This window comes from Pyxicephalus adspersus, chromosome 12 (assembly GCF_032062135.1).
Source record: "Pyxicephalus adspersus chromosome 12, UCB_Pads_2.0, whole genome shotgun sequence".
NCBI classification, from domain to species: domain Eukaryota; kingdom Metazoa; phylum Chordata; class Amphibia; order Anura; family Pyxicephalidae; genus Pyxicephalus; species Pyxicephalus adspersus.
In genome coordinates, this window is record NC_092869.1 from 15,841,039 (window position 1) to 15,865,045 (window position 24,007).

At 38.3% G+C, this 24,007-nt stretch overlaps 1 protein-coding gene across 10 annotated transcripts in view; it reads right to left on the bottom strand.

The window, feature by feature from the left end:
• The window catches only part of ZFYVE26 (zinc finger FYVE-type containing 26), a 387,669-nt gene that overhangs the window by 304,480 nt on the left and 59,182 nt on the right, over nucleotides 1-24,007 (bottom strand). For 6 of the 10 annotated variants that reach the window (XR_011922929.1, XR_011922930.1, XM_072427512.1 and 3 more), the window contains exon 8: nucleotides 9,090-9,247. Coding sequence is in view for 5 of the 10 variants with exons in the window: in XM_072427512.1 (XP_072283613.1) it covers nucleotides 9,090-9,247 (158 nt within the window). In the remaining 5 variants the exon portion in view is untranslated. Of the gene's footprint in view, nucleotides 1-9,089; nucleotides 9,248-11,175; nucleotides 11,320-12,442; nucleotides 12,579-12,701; nucleotides 12,800-20,815; nucleotides 20,916-21,041; nucleotides 21,100-24,007 lie in introns of those variants that run through there. The other 4 variants (XM_072427515.1, XM_072427516.1, XM_072427517.1 and 1 more) reach the window with 4 other exon arrangements.

The following is a 24,007-nucleotide window of genomic DNA, read 5'->3' on the forward strand; positions in this document are numbered from 1 at the left end:
TTTGATTCGATAATCAATGTTAACCTGCGTTCACTCATACCTTTTCGTCCTTTCTTTTTATAATCCTGTTATTCTCTTGTTTGTTATGTTTATTTAAATGTATGTTCACTTGTAAAACTCAATAAAAATATTGAAAGATAAAAAGTGGGTAAGGAAACTACATAATCATTTTGATGGAGAGCAAGCCACAACAACTTCAAAGTATACAGATTTTAAATCTATGTTCCCAAGACATATTCATGTACAAAACTTTTGCATAAAGATTTGTACAAAAGCTTACAAATGAGTTATCATGTCATATCAATCACTTAAATCCATGCTCTTACTACCCTAATGCTCACCATTACCATACCTGGAATGACCAAAAAAGGAAGGTCAGGAAAAGTGAGGCCACACAATCATAGCTGCATAGTTATGTTGAAGAAAATAAATATATCCCAGATAAAAAAAATCTATAGGCATAATTCATCCAGTGGAAGGCAAAACCCTGGTTCAATTTGCTCCAACAAGGTAAAACAATTTCTTCCTGATCCCTTGAGGCAATCAGATGATCCCTGCATCAACAGTCTCTGTCGTCTATACTTTAAAACTTTAATACCCAGTTAAATTATGAGCTTCTAAAAAAGCATCTAGCATTTTTTGTAAAGCAATCTATAATACTTGCTGTAACTACTTTCTGAGGGAGCCTATTTCACTTTTTTGTACAGACCTTACAGTGAAGAATCCTTTCCTTATCCAGAGATTAAATTGATTTTCCTCCAGACACAGAGAGTGCCCTTAAAGCGAATTGGGAAACGAGTTCCCTTTATGGACCATTTACATATTTATATAGGGTTATTGTATCCCCTCTTAAACGTCTCTTCTCAAGAGACAATAGATTCAGTTCAGCTAATCTCTCCCAATAGTGGAGCTCCTCTGTCCCTTTATTAGTCTAATTGCCCTTCTCTGCACTCTCCCCTATATTCTTTCTGTGATTTGGTGCCCAAAGCTAAAATTCATATTTCAATGTTTGTACAGGCGCAGGGTTATGTCTTGATATACCAAAACCCCCAGATACTTTTCCATTTTTGACTCCCCCAAATGTATTCCCCCATAGACAGTATAAAGGTTGCATGTTGTTAGCCCTCAAGTGCAAAAACAGTTTATCCTGGTCTGCTTGTAGATTATAGATATCCTGTATAGACTTGATTTCATCACATTTCGTAATGACAGTTTTGTGTAATTTGCAAACACAGAATGGTACTTTTAATCCCAACCTCTATATCATTTTTAAAGATGTTAAAAAGTAAAGGGTACCAACACTAAATGCTGGGGAACACCGCTAATAACCTTGGACCATTCAGAGTATGAACTTTAAATTACTACTAGCACCATGTATAATGTCCTCCTAACAATTCCTAAGTCACAATAAACCATGTTGTGTGAGGTGAGTAAGTGGCAACAACCCAAATCTATGGAGGCCGAAAAAACGCCTCTGGATGCTACATGAAAAAATGTATGGCAATGCTGTCAAACACAATGAACATAGCAAGCAATCAAAAAAGGATAACAAACTTGCTTCCCAATTGGGTGAGAGCTTGGGGGAGAAGCTCCGGCAGTGGGGGAACGGAGTTGGCAGAAAAGAAGGTCAGGAAAGGATGGCAAGATTAATAATGTCACACACAAGTCACTTCCATACATGTAATGGATGTTTTTTTTTTCTTGAGTGCAAGCCTACACAGCCAGCACCACTAGGTGGACTGACATTCCGGTGAAATTAAGTGAGAATAGATATCTAATGTTAAGCCGAATGTTAAAAATTAGGTCTGGTTAAGCCTCAACATGCATTTTAATGTTAGAGATAAGCTATGTCTCCCCACCGAAAAATATTTAGCAAATAGATACCTAGTCTGTTTGCAGTTCTTTAGGCAGAAAAGAGACTTGGCAACATCACCTTCTGCAACATGCCTATGTTCGGCTGGGGATTCCCAGAGCAATGGCCTCATACAACCTCTGCCTATATTGGCTAAAAAAGGTAAACACTAATGGTGTCCCAAGTTTATATTTTAGATTCTACAAAGCAGCCATTTTTTGCTTTTACGACAGCCTTTTAACACTTCTGGCATTCTTTCAATCAACTTCATGATGTGTTCAACTAGAATAGTTTACCAACAGTCTTTGCCTTCACTCTGTGGTCCAACTCACCCCCAACCATATTTAAGCATATCTAAACTCAGAAATTTCACTTTACATGAAAGGGTAGACAACCCAGGTAAAATTTCTGTTAGTTTTTTATGATTTTTAAGTGCAACACCCTATCCGAAGATAGAGACCGCAACGACGCGGGACTCGATGGAAAAGACCTCTGGACCAATCGACTGCTCTGTGGGATTGAAGGTGAGTGTATTTTGTTTTGGGCAGTTTGAGTTTACTTCCTCTTTACCTGGATATAGGCCAAGGTATTATAGAGGCCAGGTTATATGACACAAAACTCCATTTCTTTCCTTCTTGGCCAAAAAGCCCTTACATAGCCTGGAGGTGTGTTCCAGGTCAATGTCAATTTGAAAACCAAAACATGATGCCACTAGGCACAAACTAGATCACATCGTATGATGTTGCAGAATGCTATGGTAAAGTGTACTTTGAATTTTGAAAAAATCACAGTGTTACCAGCAAATCACCCCACAGCAATAACCTCCCCAGCGGTAACCTGGGGTCACACTCTGGGTAGTTGAAAAGGTAAAGAATAAACACTTACCTGGTCCCATCAGTGTCCCCTAGCATCCTGCTATCCTCTGTCCGCGTCCTCTTCCTCAATCTGTTCCCTGGTGAGTGCGCTGATTTTCCCCAGGAGTTCCCAGTGAGGTCAGTGCAGTCGTCGCTAAGGGCGTGGCGGGAATTTCAAATTATTTTGTATTGCATTCAATACAAAATAACTGTATTGATTGCAATACACTGAATTTATGTAGAAAAGCGGTACATTGTTTTTCATGAAAATGTATTTTACAGTATAATATAATAGTATGAGTATATTAAAGTTTAAAACACAAAATCATGGCAAAGTTTAATATTAAATTTATTATTAAATGTATTTAATTTTTTATTTTGACATAATTTTGCGTTTCAAACTTACTATTATACTCATACTATTATACTGTAAAATACATTTTCATGAAGGACTATGTACCGCTTTTAGACATATAAATCCAGACAGAAATGAACCGCCCAGGAGGTTAAACCATATATTCCATGCTTCATGGTGGAAACCAGACATGCAAAAAAACATCTGCTCACTTTTTCTGTGTACATTTTTTTATTTCTTGTTTATTACTTTTTGTTATTCTATTTCATTTATAATTTTCTTGTTTTTAACATTAGTTTAGGTTTTGATCATTTACGCAGTGTTTTATTTTTTACCAAGCATTTGTATATGATTCATGTTGTAAATCGATAATTTGTATTCCATAGAACACAATGCTTATTTAATTGTAAGATACCTCCGTGCCTGTGGCAAAGCCCCATGTATGAGGGGGTGCTGAAAAGTTCCTGGCTTTGTCTAGAAAGAAGCGAGCCAGAATTAAGTAAAACATGTATTCAACATATTCCCCCCTGGGACTGATGCACTTGGTACAGTGTAGATGCAGCTTTTCTAGACAATTCAAATAAAAGACCTTTGGTTGGGCCGCAAACCATCTCTCAGCAGCATCTTTGACGTCAAAAATGTCCTCAAAATGTTGCCCCTTCAGGTGTTTCTTCAAATTCGGGAACAGATAATAGTCTGAAGGGACCAGGTCAGGTGAGTAAGGGTGATGGTGGCCCAATTGGAAACGCAGGGTGTTCAATTTGGCAGACACAACGTTTGACGTGTGCGCAGGTGCATTGTCCTGCAAAAAAAGGATCCCTTTGGTCAACTTTCCACAGGGTTTCGTCTTAATTGCCTCCATCAGCTGGTCCAGGAGGTTAGCATAATACTGTTCCGGTGATACTAGAGCCCTGAGGTAGGTAGTCCACCAACAGAATAGCCTCTTTGTCCTAGAAAACGGATGCCATGCCTTTGGCCGATTTCTGGGTTCGGAACTTCTTCGGCCGTGGGGACCCACTGTGGCACCATTCCTTTGACTGTTCCTAGGTTTCAGGATCATAGATGTGGAGCCAGGTTTCATCCTCAGGTCACTAACCTAACCAAAAAGTCCTGTGCAGCTTCAAAATGGGCCAAAACGGCTCTGATCACTGTTCAAACATTTCGGCACCCACTTGGTTGAAAGCTTGTGCATGTCTAGGATAGTGGTGATAACAAACCCAACACATTCCCGTGAGATGTCCAGTATCTTGGCTATCTTTTTTGCAGATATTCGCCAGTCCTCAATAATCAGCTCATGGACAGAATCGCAGGTTGCCGGGACAGTTGAGGTTGGGGGGCACCCACTGTGGGGCTCATCTTCAACGGTGAAATGCCCAGTCTTGAAACGAGATATCCAGGTTTTGACAGTGCTCTAGGAAGGACACTTTTCCCCCAGTGTTTGTGACATTTCAGTATAAATGTCCCTTGCTGACTTTCCCTGGAGAAACAAAAACATCATGACAGCCCGTAACTCCAACTATGTGAAACTTGCTTGTGCCTCTGCCAACACAGCTTCCCACTAAAAGAAAAAACTGTTTTAAAAATCACAAAGACCTGATATTTGAATAGTTACATACCAAGATATTAGGCTGTCATATGTCCCCACACTAACCTTTCTATTTCATAAGGAAAGGGGACAAAGCCAGGAACTTCCCAGCACCCGCTCATAAATATATTGCATGGGGACTCATTGACCCAGATGTGATATGTATGTTCAGGGGTCACTTTTGCGCTCCAGACAGGTGCCAGCGCCGTATCTTCTAGAAATGTCACTTCCAGTTGTAGGCGGAGCATTTCTCCTCCACGAAAACGTTGTCAATAGGGAGCAGAGATATATAGAGGATGGTGGTTGATGCCGGGATCTTCCTGCAGTGCATGTTGGTGGATATAAACAGGCACATTTGATCTTTATACAGTACTTACTGAACTGGGGATTGTTATTTGAAAACAAGTGAGCCTGGATCTTCAGTTTGATTGTTTGATTGATTTGTGTACATGGATGCAGATTATAATTGTTTCTACAAACCATTTTGGGTAAGCTTGAAAGCGTTATTTGGTTGGCACTGAACTTTTGAAGATGTAATTTTATGTTAAGTTTTTTATGTTAAGTTGTACACAATTTGAAAACAACAGACAAAGTGCAGATTGATATTAGATTATTTGGTTTATGGTTGGCAGTTCCTTATGATGAGATTACTATCATGTTTGTATGCATATAGCTTTAACATGATTGACCATTATGGCATAGTAATTTGAGGAGTTGTTAAACATGTTTTGGTACACATATAGTTTTATATTTATATGTACGGACACTTTTTTAAATTTATTTAACTTAAAATATCATTAAATATGGTGGTTGAATATGTTTTTAGCAAGATTACATGGTGGTTAAATAAGCTTTTGACATGATTGACACACACTTGGTGGATTAATTTTATTTATTTACTCATGGCAATTGTTTTTTTTTTTTTTTTTTTTTTTTTTAACTAATCACTATAAATTCACAAAAATTAATCAAGGATTATTTTATGGATGTTATTTACGATTGAGCATAATTATTTTTTGCACACATATTGATTATTACTGTTTTGATCATATTTTGTTTTATTATTAGATAGTTGTTTGGTAATTATTGATTTGATGGGAAATATTACTATATTATGTTGCAACACTTGGCACATTTGGAAAACAGATACACTAATAACATTTGATTTCATTAAGTTGATGTATTCAAATGAATAGAGACTGTTGACTATTTATTATATTGGACAAACTTTTTGATTGCCTTCCCATTTATCATAGCACTTGCTTGCGCTGTAGGCTGATTTGGGAGTATACCCCCTTTTTCCTGTTACTATAACTGCTCCAAGGAATCAACAGGAGGTAGTAAAAATAAGATAAAATGCATAATTGTAACATGTATCATGTTATATTGCACAATTTATGTATTCATATTGTGATTAGATATCAATCAATCTCCAGAGGAAGCAGCTTTTGTGAAACATGTCATTGAAGAATTGAGATTTATATTAGATTACTTAGGAGCTTTTTTAATTTAGGGTTTGTACTTTTAGTATTATAATAAAGTATATGTTTTAAATATATTTTGGATAACTGTATCTGCTTTAAAAGTCCCCATTGGATGTTGTATGGTTTGCTGTTGTATTAGAATGGCATATGGCAGTATTCTCTAAAGAGAATGCATACATGCTGGACACTCAATCTTTTGTTCCCTGTTTTTCTGTGTCTCAAAAAGACAGTTTGGGTGGAACCAAAATCTCAAATTTTAACTTATCAGACCAAAGTACAGATTTCCAGTAATGTCCATTCCTTGCGATTCTTGTGGGCTCTATTCTAAAGTGCTTTTAATATGCAGTTTCAAAGGCTGGTTACTACAATTGAACTACTTCTGCAGAATTAGGTCCTGTTTTTTGTTACCTGGGGTGGTCCTCATGAGAGCCAGTTTCATTATAGAGCTTGATAGGTTATGTGACTGCACTTGAGGAGATGAATAAAGTTTGTAAAATATTTCTGGTTTGGCTGTCTTGAGGAACAGTTACCTCAGTTGAGTGATCCTTACTATAATATATAGTAGAACACAAGTAGTCAAATGAGGTACAAACACGTTATTAAGACAAGAATTTCCAGAAATTAACTCTTAAAAAGGCACACCTGGTAAAGGGAAACTTCCAGATGACCACTTTATTAACCTGATTGAGAGAATGCCAGAAGTGTACAAAGCTGTCATCAAAGAATAGGGGGCTACTTTGAAGAATCTAAAATAAAAAATGTATTTAACACAACACGTTTTTGTTTAACATAGAATTCCATACGTCTTCTGTCAGTTTGTATGCGTTGAATTTTTACACTGTCTGCACTGGAGAAAATAATAAAAATAAAGAAAAACCATTGAATGAGATTGTGTGGCCAAACTTTTGATTGGTACTGTACTAGAGTGAATATTTTATTCACTTTTAGAATATGTATTTAGGAATTTTGGAGTGCAGTGAAAGAAACAGGTCACATGGTCCAAAATGGGAACTTAAGCGAAAAGGCGGTTTATGTTAAAATAGTAAGAGGCTGTCAATAATGTCTGCAATCTGCAATATCCAATCTTATGATTTCCCTTAGAGTGGTGGTCTGCCTTTCTGTGCAGCTACTCATGAATGCCTGCTATTAAATTGCCTATATTTCTATAGATGTCATACATCAATGTATTACTATTGCTGACTAACACAGCAGCCAGGCATCTAGTACCTTTCTACTACCAAGCGCAGCATATGTATCCCTACCTTAACAGGTCACGAGTAAGTTGTTTAATTATCACCATGTTGATCTTGTTATTTTACACAAAGTCATTGTTCTTAATGGATTTTTGTAATTTGTGTGTTTTACTGGTTTCTCCCCTTCTGGCGTCATACTACCCATACCCATGTTGTTGATTATTATTCACATTATGTACCTTTGTAAACTTGACTACCTATTTAACCTCATCCCTTCCTCTTTTCACAAAATTTATAAAGAATGTTAAAAAAAAAAAATAGGTAAGAGGCATGTATATAGCCAAAGTTTTCAATACAACACCTATAATTCCTTCAATCTAACACAAATTATTTTTAAAGTTTTTTTTTTTTTTTTAAAGCTTCAAACCATATTAACACAATATGCTAAACAAATTATTTGTTTATTGATGTGTACCTTTTGATATATAAGAAGGAATCATAAAGTATACTCCATACAAGGCTTTCGCCTCATACCGACAAAGGACTTTTTTATCTACCTTACCTTTTCTTACCTTTTGTTTTCCTGGGCCAAGGCTTGTGACCAACGGACCATTGTTCACCATTTTTGAAATACCTTGAAAGCTGACTGCATTGTCAAGAGTGATTGTCTTCTAAATATCATTCATTTTATTTTGTGTAACAATAAACAAAGTATAAATAGGAAACAATAACAATGGGGCATGAGAGAAGATAGCCTGGATATCAGGGCCATGCATTGTTCAGGGCCATCAATGACTTTGGATTCCTGAAAGATCACTGTTTATTGTTTACTCTTAATTACCATTCTGTAATTCTTCACTTTGTATAAATACCACCACCTTTTCGGAATAAATCAGAACAATAACCACCTTTGATTGTTCTCACACGTGTGTGTAAAAACTACATCTATAGCAAGGAGTCTCTGTTCCTTCAAGAGGGACTTTATGTCCACCCTCAACATAGATATAGATATATATATATATATATAGATATATATATATATATATATATATATATATATATATATATATATATATATATATGATAGATAGAGATACACACACCAAACTTTTACAAAAATGTAGATGAAGAATGAAGAATTAAAAAAATCCATTCCTAGTGAATTCAACACACTTCTGGTCTTAGCCTGTCCTGACTTTGCTATAATCTATCATCTACAGTCTAATTTTTTTTCTTATAAGATCCTGATTTATAGGGTGATGTGTGACCGCCTAAAATGTGCAGGATATTTAAACCAAAAAAGAGTGGGACATCCTACACACACACACACACACACACACACACCTGAAATAAAAAAGTATTTACTTTATAGGTAAAGTCCTGTGGTGTGCATGCTACAATCTGCTGTACGGACAATCCAGGTCAAAGTCTTTGAAGCAGATGGATATCAATAGTTCCTTCTGCACAGATTGTTCTTAAAGAATATTAAAGAAACCAATGATACTTTTATCTAACCTTGAACCAAAATATTCTTATATGTTCTTTTTTATTTTAATTGTTTTGCATTTTTTGGAGCAGTAAACATTAACAGTAAACACATTTTACATAGATCCTGACTTCTAAAGAATGGGTGGCACAACACAGAAACAAGAAATAAAATGCACATATCATTGTCAGTGCCAAGAAGGTACCATATAACATAGGGACTTGTATATGGCTATTAGAGGTAGAGAACTGTAAAGTTCAAAGAAAAAAAAAAAGAATACCTTCATTTTTTCCTGATGGGAGTCCTTTTTGAAAAAGTCTGAATACATCTTCCTCATTTAGCTTTGGCAGGTTAGTCAGATTATGAAGAATGTACAAACCAGAATGGCTGTCCAGACTATTCAAGTAACGCAAAATGTCTTTTTTGGCAATACAGCGACTGTAAAATTACAACATAAACAAATTAGTTTCAGATAAATACTTTTATGTAAACCAAAACAAGTCTTTGAACATCCTAATGATAATTTATATAATTTTTTTTTATTTTGGAATAAAATGTACCACGTTACAGACTATAGGTTTGCTTTTAAGTTAAATTTGTATGCAAGTCAGAACAGGTACATTATTTTAATAAATGCAAATAGGACAGATGTTTGTCTCTGTCAATTACTGTAAAAATCCTCACTGAGTTAATCACAAACAAAGCAAAAAAACAAAGCAAAAAAAACTTTATGGAGCCTAGACATTCATTAACTTTTGGAGCAAACTGTGCTTTGATATGCAAAAACAAACACATGCAGAGTTTGTCTTGGTCATTAGAGTTACAAGTCATGCGACATGTCCCACTGCCTACTATCAAGCCTCCATCCTGCACACGAACGAGCAGAGAGTAAAAAGGGGACATCTACCAATATGACTGCAACATCTCAAATACTGTAGGGTAAAAAGTGTGCATAGTGCTATTTGATAATATTAACTATAAGTATTACCGGGTAAATGTGGCCAAACTTATGCAGACCACTGAAGAGGAAGTGAAAGTGAGGGAAGGAAGGAAAGAACTTGCAGAAATTAGTTTGGACATAGTGAAGGGTGGTGTTTGCAATATCAGTCAGTTGAATAAATCTTGCAGTAAATATATGAATGTATTGGAGAATATGGAAATTTCTATGGAATATTTGCTTTGTAAATTATTAGGTCATGTAATGTGCTTATTTTTCTTTTTTCCTTTTTTTTTAGGTTTGTGATTTCAGCAATGGACAAAGCTGTAAATAATGAGAGGGGCCATGTTTAATATATATCCAGCAAAATGGATAATGAATGGCAACTATTGTATACATTGGTCAGTTACCAAGGTTGTTACAATCACTAACCAACAGGTGTATACTTGCCATATAACTTTTAATTCCTTCATGTGCAACTTTGTTCCTTGAAGGAATCACAAACGCATAATAGTACAGGTAAAACACATTACAGGACAGTTAAACATTATTATTATGTAATGTATTCATTAGGGTGTATTATAAGTCATCTCACAAATTGGTACTATAGAAAAGAACTAGTTGATGTAAAGCTAGAATGTTACATGGAGTTTGCATGTTTTCCCGGTGTTTGGTGGGTTTCCTCCAATATTCCAAAAATATGCGATGAAGGTATGGACTTTGTAAAGTGCTGTGTAATATGTTGGCTCTAAATAGGTACTAGCTAATATTATAACCTTGTTTACTACCATCATGGATTTAATTTTATATTTCTTAAACTGCAGCAGGTTTAAATAGACATTATGACCATAGGAGAAAAGACACAGACATCATATTTACAAGTTGCTATTCTGCTTTATTTACAAAAAATAAATAGTGGTATTATTACCTATAGGCAAAATAGGTGGATATGAAATAGGTGATAAAGAGTAAGGTTTACCCAATCATGCATGCAATTTTGTTTTTAGAAATTAAAGGATTAAATGAAAAGTGATGCTCCAGTAATTTAAACAGATTGATGGCCATGATGTCCTGCTATCTTCTTTCACATCAGATTATAAAATTGACATGTCTTTGTTCTTACTGAAGCCTAATGCTTTTTGTTGCCTTTTGTTCTTAAGACTTATGATGAGAGGAGTGAGAATTTTCTTATCAAATAGTTTTCTGGCTTTTCAGATGTGCAGATCTCTAAATTGCTTTACCCATTTTAGCATGGGCATGGTGATTAGGGAAGGGGGGGTAGATTTTGTTCTGGAATGGGACAAATCCAACACACAGTACCTCCTCACAATCTCTCTACTCTCAAACAAATTAAGTGAATCTTTCATGATCATGAACTTTGGGACAGTTGGACCCTATCAAATTTTACTCATGACCCTATAAAACTTACTCATGCGTAGATAAGTTCTGGATCAAGAACTCTCATATTTCCCCAATTTTCTCTTATCAATCCAAACTCAGACCGTAATTAGATATTTTGTTTCCCTTGTTAAAGCAGACCTATCACCAAAATTACCTGTTGAAGCAAATTGTACCAGGGTTATTTTTTGCCTTCCTCTGGACCAACTATGTCTTATAGTGTTTTATATCTGGAATATGTTTATTTCCCTAGTGGTTGAACTTGATGGACTTGTCTTTTTGCAACCTAACCTAATATGTAATTTTGTAACTACATAGGGATAATGACAGCTGCTGCTGAGCAGCCAATGCCAATTTCTGTAGTCAATAGTACACTCCCACATTTGGTAGCTACACACTCTAGTACACTCTCCTGCTGGTAGCACGATCTAAAAGAAAGGGGATACGCACGCAGACACAGCCGCAGATTGTGACGTCACTGTGCACACCCAATAAACTGGTAGGATTACCAGTGACACCCTTCGACCCTGGTGCTGCTAGATGCAGAGAGGTCCAGTCCCCCTCAACTCTGTTGTTGCTATCGCTTAGAGACTCTGTGTTCCAACTTTATACCTCTAAAGTCTAAACAGTCTAATTTGTTTTCTGCCTCCTCTACTCAGTTGCCTGCTGCTTCCGATGTATTGCCCAGGGTCCCATAGTCTAATGGTTGGCCTCAGACTCCCTCTAGGAACCAGCTCTCCTTACCAGTCAATTTTTTTTTAGGCTTTGGATGTCACACTTTTATTTCAGTGGTCAGTGGTACAACCATCACCGTTGGTTCCAATGTTGCAGGCATCCCTGATTAAAGTGGTCCTTTTGAGGATGGAGGAGTTCCTTTTAGACTTGTCTGTGACCCAAGGAAGTGCACTGTGCCCTAGGGTGTTTTGGGAGACCCTATAAGATTTGCCAGTACCGTAAGGGAGCCCAGGGCTCTGCCTAGCCTGCTAAACAGTTCAGTAAACTGGGCCACAGAATATGATATAAGCAGTGGGTCTTTTATTGTTAAGAGCCCTGGCAGCAGGGTTCCCGAACCTGTTTTTTACCCTGACTGTAGTCCCAACCATGATACTGAGAACCCCAGTGTTGTGAATGAGGTCATGGATATCACCAGCTAGGTTCCTAAGTCAGCCCCAGATCCTGACATTGGCACACTCAGTAGCTTCCTGGATAAAGGCTTTTTGACCCTGTTGGTGGAGTATCTAGCAGTTTGCTGTGTGGCCCTGATGGAGTTTTAAACCAAGCAATGTGCATCAACGTACCTTGTAAATATCCACTTATCAAGAGACATTCTTTCGGCTGATTGGCACATCCAGAGGCTGCTCCTTTAAGTCGGGAAAAGGTCAGGATGTTATTAGTAGGGCTATATATTCTGGCTTCACAAGCCTGTCATCTCCTTAGCATTGGATCTGTATTCTTGTACCTGAAACCTTTCTGGTACTCTGGCAATTTTCCCTCTGAAATCCTGCTCCTTGTGTATAATTGTATATGTTTGATGTCACTATATGTTGCACTACTCACCATATGCTGTGTTTTTGAATGCATTTACTTCCAATAAATGCATTTATTGTATCCTTTACTTGTCTTTTTAGTGTATGCTGCCAATGCTGATTTCCTTCCTGTTGGAACAAACCCCGACATCGAGTTATCAGGATCGAGTGACATAGGCAGAAGCAGGAAGAAGAGGAAAGGAGATGGCGGCACATGGTGCTTCCTTCGCACCAGGATGAAATTGGATAACCGGACGGCACAGGACCCAATTCAGGAAAGCGCTGCAAGATGGTCAAGAACCCTGTGTTCCCCAATGCATGAGAGCAAAAACCCCTTTGTAGTCAAAACCTTCTTAAGAGATAACATGCAAAACAGATTTTTAAAAAGGGCCTAAGCTGGCAGAAGAATAAAATATCACTGCAATGTGTGTAATTGCAGTATATATAAAAACTGCCATATCACACATTTTATGTTTAACAGTGGGGAACAATTTTGAACATTTTTTTGTTGACTTCAATTTTAAAGCTTATTTACACTAAAATAGGTATGCGGATTCTGAAAGTGCAGTTCTCTTCTATCACGTCAGTTTTTTTCTCTACTGCTTTATAATTATACGATTACTGTAGTGTGGATTTGTATAGGCTATTAATTTACACGTAAGACAGTGTGGTCAGAGGTTGTGCACTGCTCTAAATAGTGAATAAACAAAATTTATTTTTCTTCTTAAAACACATTTTCTTTCTTTTAGATCATGTCTGGCTCTGCTGTTTCTCGTTGTAACTGCCTAAACAACCCTAATTCATTTTGTTATATTTGTGGCAGTTTCCCCATTCCCAGTCAAAGAGCGAACATCAGCACATTTGTAGAGCAAGTCTATTTGACAAATTTCAAAGTTAAACCTGTTGATCAAGATAAGTCTTGGGGCCCTCATAAGGTGTGCAAAGAGTGTGTCAAGGGTTTACGGATGTGGACAAAGGGAAGAGGTGATAAGATGCCATTTGGTATGCCTATGGTTTGGCGAGAGACAGGAGACCATTTTAGTGACTGTTACTTTAGTATAGTAAAAACTTTAGGATAAAACAAGAAAAATAAATGTTACATACAGTATCCTAGTCTACCATTGGCTATGCGCCCAGTGGCTTATTCAGATAAAATCCCAGTGTCGGTTTTCATTACACTACCCTTTCTTGAAGAACATGATTATGGTGACAAACTAGGTGACAACAATGATAAAGATTTTGAAATTGAAGAGGACTCTCTTCATAAGGGATTTGATCAGCATGAGTTCAGTGATTTGGCACATGATTTGGGACTATCAAAAAAGGCTTACTTTAGAGAAAAACTTACTTGAAAAAGGAACAAAGGTATCGTACTTTCGAACCAGATAAACTGCAATTCTGCTGTACTTTAGAACTGACAAATTGCCATAACATACCTGGTTTATTGGAGGAATTGGGAATTCCAATCTATAACTCAACTGAATGGGGACTATTCATCGATAGCTCAAAGCGGAGCTTAAAGTGTGTCCTCCTTCACAATGCACAACTTCATGCTGACCTAAATAAATTCCTTTTCCCAATACCAAACAAAGTAAGGTATACCGGGTCGCATCTCATTTAATAAAACTCTATATATACAGGTTACAACATGAGTAAAAACTATCTTTAATTGTAAAAAGTTGTTCAAATGAAGTAGGTGATCTAATAAGATTTGAAGTTGAATTTAAATTTTTGATATATGCTTGTATTTGACCATAGGCCAAACATGCTGATCCTTGTAAATCTCGGGGGAATCCGAAGAGCCCTAAAAGGGGATAATTGACCTTTATGAAAAATTTAACACACAAATGAATGCTCCTCAATATTCTAAGACAAAAATCTAGAACATTCATGTTCTGGGACAAATTCTGAATCATTAAATAAAGGAGTTAATGGACTTAGTCTAGTAGACCATAATCCTTGTTTTACTAAAAGATACCATAGGGATAACACTGTATTAACTGTAGGAGAAGTATATGAAGAGAGGTTACAAAATTGAGATTGGATCCAAAGGGCATTAACCAGATCAACAGAGGCCAGTGTTTTATCTAATGAAACCCATAACTTTTTGGGGTTTTTTTGGTTCTAATCCACAATCCTATGCAACACTGCTGCCATATAATATACCTTAAAATCTGGTATAGCCAACCCTCCCTCTGATTTCCTGCAGGAAAGGATCTGTTTACTAACCCGCGCCTTCTTCCCTTGGTAAATAAAGTTATAAATCAAACGATTAAGACGAGGGAACAAAATACGTACATTTTGACCATATTAATCTTTCCCAGCCAATAAATATGTAACTCATTATAAGACTGGAGAGTAGACTCAATCTGTGGAAGAAGAGGTTTATAGTTTATGGTTCTGCCATTTCTGAGATTTAGATATGCATAGATGGAGTTTGAATACCTAAATATTTAATTGATCTAGGCTGCCATTTAAAAGAAAAGTTAGTACGCAATTGGGATACGTGAAACTCAGATTTTCAATAGCTTTTGGAGTTATCGAGAGCTTCTGTTTTATCATAATTCACTTTAAAGTTACCTATTGCTCCAAAATGTTTTTACACTTTGTCGGATAGTATTGGCTAGATGTTCCATTACCACAATATACAATATGGGCGATAACGGACATCCTTGTCTGGTACCATTATTAATAAGAAAGGAATCTGACAGGATATTTTTTGCCCTTTTGCATAAGGTCTAGAATATAAAGTTTATATTCTTCCATACATATTTGGCCCTATTCCTATCTGATGAAGTGTCTCCTGTAAAAACAGGGCATCGACCGATAAAAGACATGTGGGGACAGTATTTTTTTGGGCCCAATTAATAAGAGATAGGCTTAAATTTGTTAACTCTGGATTCTCTACCCAATGGAAAGCCTACGTGACCCAAATTAATTAGACCAGGAATAAAATCTTTCAATCTATTAGCTTAGAAAAGATTCTAATATCCAAGTTTATCCAAGAAAAAGGCCTATACATGATGTAGCATCTTTACCAGGTTTAGGTAGCACAGTTAAATATGCTTCAAAAGATTGGGTAGGGAATCCTGTATAAAGTGACACTGCATTAAAAAACAATACTATGGGGTGCTCATGCACGGGCTACCAGAAAGGGAGCTTCTCAAGTGTCCCTCCGGTGTTTCTTTCCTCCCCCCATGACGCCTTCATTCCACAGCAGCAGACATCTCCAGACACAGCTCCCCACAGCACCAGACATTCTCAAGCATTAAAAAATTAAAAGGCAAGCAGCCCCAGAACTCCCGGGACAGTCCGATTTGTGGGGCCCCCAGCTCAAGCAAGATGGCGATTGGTCCGAGCCCCATCCCCCCAGCATCCAAGACACCAGCTCGCTCTGCAGAATCAGAATCCAAAAGAGGATCTACTGTAAGGCACCCTGCTTCTCTGCAGCTGTGGAGCTCTCCGACTGTGCAGACATCAGGTAAGGAGGCAAGAAAACCGCTCCTCCCTATAAAATATGCGGGCTGCCATGTGCTCTCCTATGCACAGGGATCAGGCTGGGGACATTTCCTTCCCTACTTCATCACAAGATACTGATCCAATGTTACAAGTTTTAAGCCTCCCTGCAACTAAAGATCAGGTCCCTTTCAGCCCTGCTAGTATCTCTGCAGCTCAACCTCACTCTGAATAATCTGGCGATGCCTTTCTTAAAGCAAGATTTGCAGCCCTGCTTGAAGGGGAATTGAACAAAGCCATAGTTAAAATCACTTCAGAACTAAAACAGGACTTCAATTCCCTGGGCCAACAGCTAGATTTAATTGAACAAAAACCAGATTAAACTACCCGTCGGGTCACCCAAAATACCACAGCTATCTCCTCCTTAAAAGAAAGATTGGAAATAGCACAGGACAAAATAGAGGACCTGGAAAATCGCTCCAGGCGTGACAACTTTAAAATTCGAGCTCTCCCTGAAAATTTTAAAAACTTAAAGGCTACAGTAAAAGCATTCATAATATCACTCCTACCATCATGTGATGACTCACATTTGGAATTTGATTGGCTACATAAAGCCGCAGCACAAAGGGAAAATTGCTCCCCCAGAGACATTATAGTGAAGCTTCACTATTTTCATACCAAAGATGCCTTAATGAAAGCAGCCACCTCCACTCCAGATTTGGCTATTGAAGGTTTCGGGTACAGATCTTTGCGGAACTCTCACCAGCCACAATACAAAAAAGGAAGACCGTTAAACCTCTTCAAGCACTTCTCTCTCACAATGTTAGATACAGCTAGGCCTTTCCCTTTAGGCTATGTTTCAACTACCAAAATAAATTTTATGCATTTTCAACATTTACTGAAGGAGAAAATCTACTGAAAGACTTGGGAATTATTTCTAGGGATCCTACCAACAGATCAACAGCAGGTGGAGTTACGTCACCAATATCTCCCATCGGGTCCCAAGTGCAATCTTCCCCTAACCCAAGAAGGAAGACCTTGTGAACTTCTGGTCTATTATCATTCACGAGTGTTAAGTTGTCCTCCTTCTCAGAAGATTTGGTTTCTTCGCCAAAATTAATGTTTAGTCGTGGACATTAAACATGTCCTTTTCCACTTAGTTTATATTTAGCCGTGAAATTGCTAAAATAAGGTTGTTTTTTATATTGACATTTTGATTTGACTTAATTTGTTTACTTGATTGGTTCACTATTATGGCTTGGTTGATTCAAATTCAACCTGTTATATTAGTTCAAATAAAGGGGCAAACATGGCCTCCCCTGGAGTGGTGGTATGCTAGTTATGCAGATCCCGCTGGCATTTTTGTTGGATTTTCTGACCCTTTTTGTTTTGTTTTTTTTGCCAAGAGTTTTTTTTAGAAATATTGTTATGCTTTCTGAGGCACCCCCCTTCCCCTTGAACCCACCCCTCTCTCCATGTCTGTCTGATTCCCTCCTTGGCCCATCCGATAGTGGACGGTTAATCAGGTTTATAACAGGTTATTTATGGGGTCTACACATGAGTCCAGGTTTCAGCTTTTTAACAAGTCTTTATTATGACAATGGCTAATCAAGGCTTAACTTTTCTCACTCATAATGAGAAAAGTTAAGGACTAAAAGTTAAGGACTAAAGTATTCCAATACTACCATGCCATGATTCATTTCCTAAATATTTCCATACACTTCCCTCTGATGTATTTAGCCAATGTCAAGGGGAAAAAAAAAATTGGGGTTGCGTTAGGGTTCTCCAGGTCAGTCTCATTCACTCCTCACACAGAACTCAAAGACCATGACGGGTGCTACGTGATGGTAGTAGGAAGTTTGGATGGGTCCCTTGTTTCTATAGTGTGTTACTAGGCTCATACTTCTGGTCAATTTAGATTTTTCTATGAAATGTTTGATAAAATCTCCCCTTCTACTGAAGGAGCTTTGATTTTGATGGGCGACTAGTTTGCCCTAGATCAAATATTAGCCAATACTTCAAGGCCAACATATAAACACCCCCCTAAGCAAAGCCTGTGGTTTGCTTCCTTGCTCCATGACTTTGATCTAGTGGATGTATGGAGGGAGCACAATCCATCGACAAGGGATTACACGTTTTACTTCTCTCCACACCAACACTACTCAGGTATAGATCATGGATTCCTCCATTCATCAACTTGTTCTTCCTCTCACTTCGGCACGCATCCTCATGGTCAGATCATGATCCGGTGCTTTTCCGCCTAACAGGCCTAGGCTCCAAAACCCCTAAATCACATTGGAGGCTTAATAAATCTATTTTGAGTGACCCCACCCACTGCCAGACTTTTGGTTAAAAGAATACTTCAGATTTAATGACCCACTAGATTCTTCACCTTCTACTAATTGGGAGGACCAAGAGCCCCTTATAGGGGTCAATTTATATCCCTGGGTACCAAACCTAAAAACAAGCCACACTTCTAATTGACCAAAAACAACAACAACTATCCAAGTTACAACTACAACAAAAGCAGAATCCTCACATAGATGTTTGCGACCAAACTGAAGTCCTACACACAGAACTAAAACTCCGCCTCACAACCAAGACAGAAAAGACACTGAGATGGGCCAGACATAAATGTTTTACTTGGAAAGAAAACTTGCCACGCTCCTAGCAAATATACCGAATCCTAGGGCACAAACAGCAACTCTTCCAAACATCAAGCTGGGCGATGGAAAGATAGTTCTAAAATTGAAACATTTATTTCTAGGCTCCCAATTCCGAGATTACGTAAATCTTGGATAAAGAATTTACGCCTGAAGTCATGGGATTCATAAAAGTCATGGGATTCATAAAAAATCCTAAAACAAATAGTTCCCCTGGTCCAGATGGCTTACCCAACCTTTATTATAAGACTTCTAGCGAATCACCTTTTTAGACTATTTCAATTTCATTCGCAAAGGAAATTAAGTACCTGTAGAAGATAAGGACCCTGCTGAAGTCTCGAATTATAGACCTATCTCCCTAATGAATTGCGATGTCTAGAAATTGGTTCCTTTCTAGACCAGTACATCCATCCAGACCAGGTGGGATTTTTTCACCATCCACGAGCCCTTGACCAAACTAGACATACAATACACCTGATTTCAATTGTAAATAGTAACTGGGAAGGCGGGAAGAAAAAAAAAAGCAATGTTACTTTCATTAGATCTACACAAAAATTTTGATAGCTTATCATGGGATTATCTGAAAGCCCTTCTTCCTAAAATGGGCTTTGGCTCAGCATTTTGCCGGATTAAATCCTCTCTATACTCCTCCCCCTCCACCAAAATAGCAATTAAAGGACACTACTCGTCCCTAATTATTATCTGCAGAGGCACCAGATAAGGCTGCCCTCTCTCCCGTTTACTTTTCGCTTTAGCAATTGAACTCTTAGCAATAGCTGTAAGGCCATTAAGAGCATCTGATGTGGTCCTATAGAACATGAATGTGGACTTTTTGCTGATGACGCCTTAATGTATGTAACTTCTCCTTCCATTCCCCTATTTAAAGAGTTGAGCTTCTTTTCAGAGGTGTCAGGTCTAAAACTCAAACGAGCCAAATCAGAGGCCCTAAATATTTCATTGCCCCCAAACATAGTCACCCAACCCAATGATAATTTTGACTTCACATGGAAATCCAAAGCAATCACCTATCTAGGCATTTAAATTACCTCTTCTTACCCTGATCTCTACTCATATACCATGATCTAAATAGCTAATTACCGACCCGTTTCGTGCATTCCCTAGAGATCTGAAATGGTGGCATGCTCGTCCCCCCTCCAGGTTCCGGAGATTAGCTGCAATCAAAATTAACACTTTACCCAGATTGTTTTATCTTTTCCACACTATACCTATAGCTATAACCAGGCTGGTCTCAAGGAATATACAAAACAAACGCAAAACATTTAGGGACTCAAACTTCACCGCAATAATGCAATTACATTATATACTCCTAAATAACTGGGAGGATTGGGTGTACTTAACATAAGGTTATACCACAGAGCAGCCCAAATCACAGCATTAGGCCAAACTACTATTCCGCATCCAAGACAACAATGGACTGACCTGGAGGTCCTGGCCTGCCCCTCAATACCAATCGAGGTCCTTATGTGGACTTCCACCTCTAAAAAAACCTGCGATTCTCTGTCCTTCACTTTCATATGCTCTCTTAGTATAGGATGAACAAAAAACTAGAGAAGGTTGTTTACACCAAATGTGGTAACCCAAGAACTTTGAGAAGGGATAGGTTCCTGTGTGCCCAAGCCTGGGAATTACAATGAGAAGGTGAGTTTTTAGGGATAGAGAAAAGAAAGGCTTTTTCAGGGCACAGACTGTTTTTTTTTTATAAAACAATTAAGTTTTTTTCAATCAAAAATATTAAAAAACTAGACAAAGATGACCTATGCTAGCCCTAATGCTAACATAGGAAAGCTAAGCTAGGCAACAAAGAAGGGTACAGTACAGGTAGTTTAGGTCTTGTTCAAACAGCAATAGTTTTGTTTCCCTTCGACACATTTCGCCTAATAAGCCTCCCTCAGGGGTTTGTTGGGGAGACCTTTTAAGTTGTGAGTAATAAGAAAAATCAGATATCAAAATATTTGTAACAGTATAGTGGTTTAAGAGTAATCAAATTGATGCTAGTAAAGCTTACTTGAGAATATTGCTGAAATCTTTTCTGTGGGGGCCAATTTGTCCTCATAGTCCTTTTGAGATGATTCAATTTTAAAAGCCATAGTGCTTAGGGAACACAACTGGGATGAGAAGAGGGGGGGGAGGGGAAAGGAGGTGAACAGAGGAAAAGTAGTATTTATTAAAGGTGTTTTTGGGGAAAATAGCAATGGTTTTTGGTAGTATATATTGTGGGATATTGGACTTACAGTAAAAGCCCAATCGTTTGGAATGGAACATCCTTTGGATGGCTCTTTGAGGGGTGTTGATTCCTAGGAGTTAAGAGAGAACAGATTTTTGAATTTGGTATGATAGTGGTGTTTTCATTATTATCCAATAAATAGGGTGGTTGGATATATATGCGATTTATTGTGGCAAGCTTAAGATAATAAAATGTAACAATACCTTGATAGGTATATTTGTACTGAATATATAGGTTGAAACCTTAATATATAGGAACTTTGAGATCTGGGAAAAAAAAAAGGTTTATTACCATAATATATTATTACAGATCGAGTGGTAATAGTAATAATTAAATATCCATTATAAAGACAGTTGTTACTTAATCCTACCTGGTATAAGGTTCAATATTTTTGCTCCAAAAAGAGATGATAGTGCAGTAATGTGTCAGCTGCGGGGTAGTGTCCACATGACAATCTGCCTCACCCTTACATATACAGAAATTTTCCGTTATCAACAAATCAAGTTCTTTATTCAAAATAAAAATGGTTGAAACCACCATGATTTAAAAAAAACTGCAGTTTTATACTGCATCCAAAGGGAGGATCTCAATAGTATTTAACACTCTTCTCACAGGATAAGAACCTTTCCTATATGAAACAATGGGAGTCAGATGTGGAGTCTCAATTTTTATCCCAGGTGCGCTCCCTGCTCACTCCACTGAAGCTGCTTGCATCACCCCGCGGCTTGGAGATCAGCCTCCGGGTGATGCGAGCAGCATCCCCACCGCATCACCCAGAGGCCGATCTCCAAGCATCCGGGTGATGCGAGCAGCTTCAGTGGAGTGAGCAAGGTGGGACATCCCCACAGCATCACCCGGCAAGATGTGACATCTTCCAGGTGATGCGATGGAGTGATGGATAATGGGGGCGGGAAATTTAAAAGCAGATTACTATCTTTAATTTTTTTTTTAACAGTAAAAACACATAAAAACACACAATAAAAGTATAAAAACACATTTTAGTGCACCAAGCATCATTGCCCAGTGCCCTGATTTACATTTTGCCCACTAATAGACCTGACCTTGATCTGACCTTTTGATGACTTATAAATCACTTCCTGAATGTATAATTTCATCACTTTGTCTTTGACCTTGATTGTTCCCGACTGATTGTTGGAGACTGCATGGCATCCAAAAGCCACCTCGCTGGCGCAAGCGCTGTCTTGGAGGAATTTGAAAACAGCGATAGCGATTTGGATTCCCTTGTGGAATCGAGCGATAGTGATTCACCAGGAAATTTGTCATCGTACAGCATAAGCTAACTGAGCGACGATTCTGAACCTGAGGTCAGTGCTGTGCGCACATGGTGTCCTATTGACCTTGATGTGGGCCTGGCAGCACTGCCAAGATTTCCATTCACCGGCGCACCTGGGATGAAAATTGAGGCTGAATGCATCGACCCCCTGGCATACCTGAAGTTGTTTTTGACCGATGAAGTTATCGAAAAAATGCTGCAGAGACAAACAGGTAAGCTGCTCTTGTAATTGCTAACTTTTTGAAATTTTTGAAATTTTTTTTATGCATGCTGCTTTGTGTTTGCTAACTTTTTACATTTTTTATGCCAACATGTATGCTGCTTTGTGCTAACTTTTTGCCAATTCTTTTTTTTATGCAAACATATATGCTACTTTGTGTTTGCTAACATATTACTTGCAACCTTCACACTATAAAAGAACATATCCTAAAATACATTTTTATTTTGTTTTATGCAGGTACACTTGACAACCACAAGGTGCTCCACACCTGAGGTTTGCAAGAAGCAGAAAGTGGGAACCTGTGAACAAGGATGGCATTTGGCTGTTTTTGGGCTGGGTGATCCTGCAGGGAGTTGTGGGCAAACACATGCAGAAGTGCTACTGGTCCAAGAATAAAATGATTGCCACTCCATCCTTTGGCACAGTCATGCCAGAATACTGCTTTTCCCTCATCATGAAGTACCTGCACTTCGCAAACAATGAGACTTACCATCCTGCACCAAAACTGAAGAAAATTTGGGAAGTGTCCCAGATGATTCTACAAAATTTCCAGCAAACCTATGTGCCAGAAAGAGATTTCAGCATTGACGAAAGTCTAATGGCTTACAAGAGGAGGCTCAGCTGGGTGCAGTACATTGCACCAAAGAGGGCACAATTTGGCGTGAAAACCTATATGCTGTGCGAATCCTCATCTGGCTACATCTGGAATATGGTACTGTACACTGGAAAAGGGACACAGTTCAACCCCAGATACAGCCATTATGGATTGGCAACATCTTCAGTGCTATCCCCCATTGAGCCATTGCTAGATAAGGGCTATTGTGTCATAAATGACAATTACTACACCTCTCCTGAGCTTTATGAGTTCCTTCTGCAACAAAGAACAGATGCCTATGGAACCGTTAGGGCTAAGCGGTGCAACCCGCCATCATTGTTTGCAAAAGGGAAGCTGAAGACAGGAGAAATTGTTGCCTGGCAGAAAGGAAAAGATGATGGCCCTGAGATGGCGTGACAAGAAAGATGTGTGTCTGATGTGTCCATGATGCCTCCACCGTTCTTGTACACACAAAACGTGGGAAAGAAGTGATGAAGCCACAGGTGGTGACTGACTACAACACCATGGGAGGTGTTGACAGAGCTGACCAAGCCATGACATTCTACCCAGCGATGAGGAAACAGCAAAGGAAGTACTACAAGAAGATTTTCAGGCATCTAGTGGTGCAATGCCTATGGAATGCCTACATTCTGTAGAAAAAAAATAGTCAGAGGCCTGTGAATCATTTAGACTTAATTTTGCATGTTTCCGAATCCATAGTCAAGAACCACCAAACAGCATCAGTGGCTGTGAATAGACCTGGACTTCGTGCTTCCACCCTTGTCAACCCAGAACGCCTGACCGGTCGTCACTTCACTGAATACATCCCACCAACCCAGAAAAAGGCAGCACCTACAAGGATGT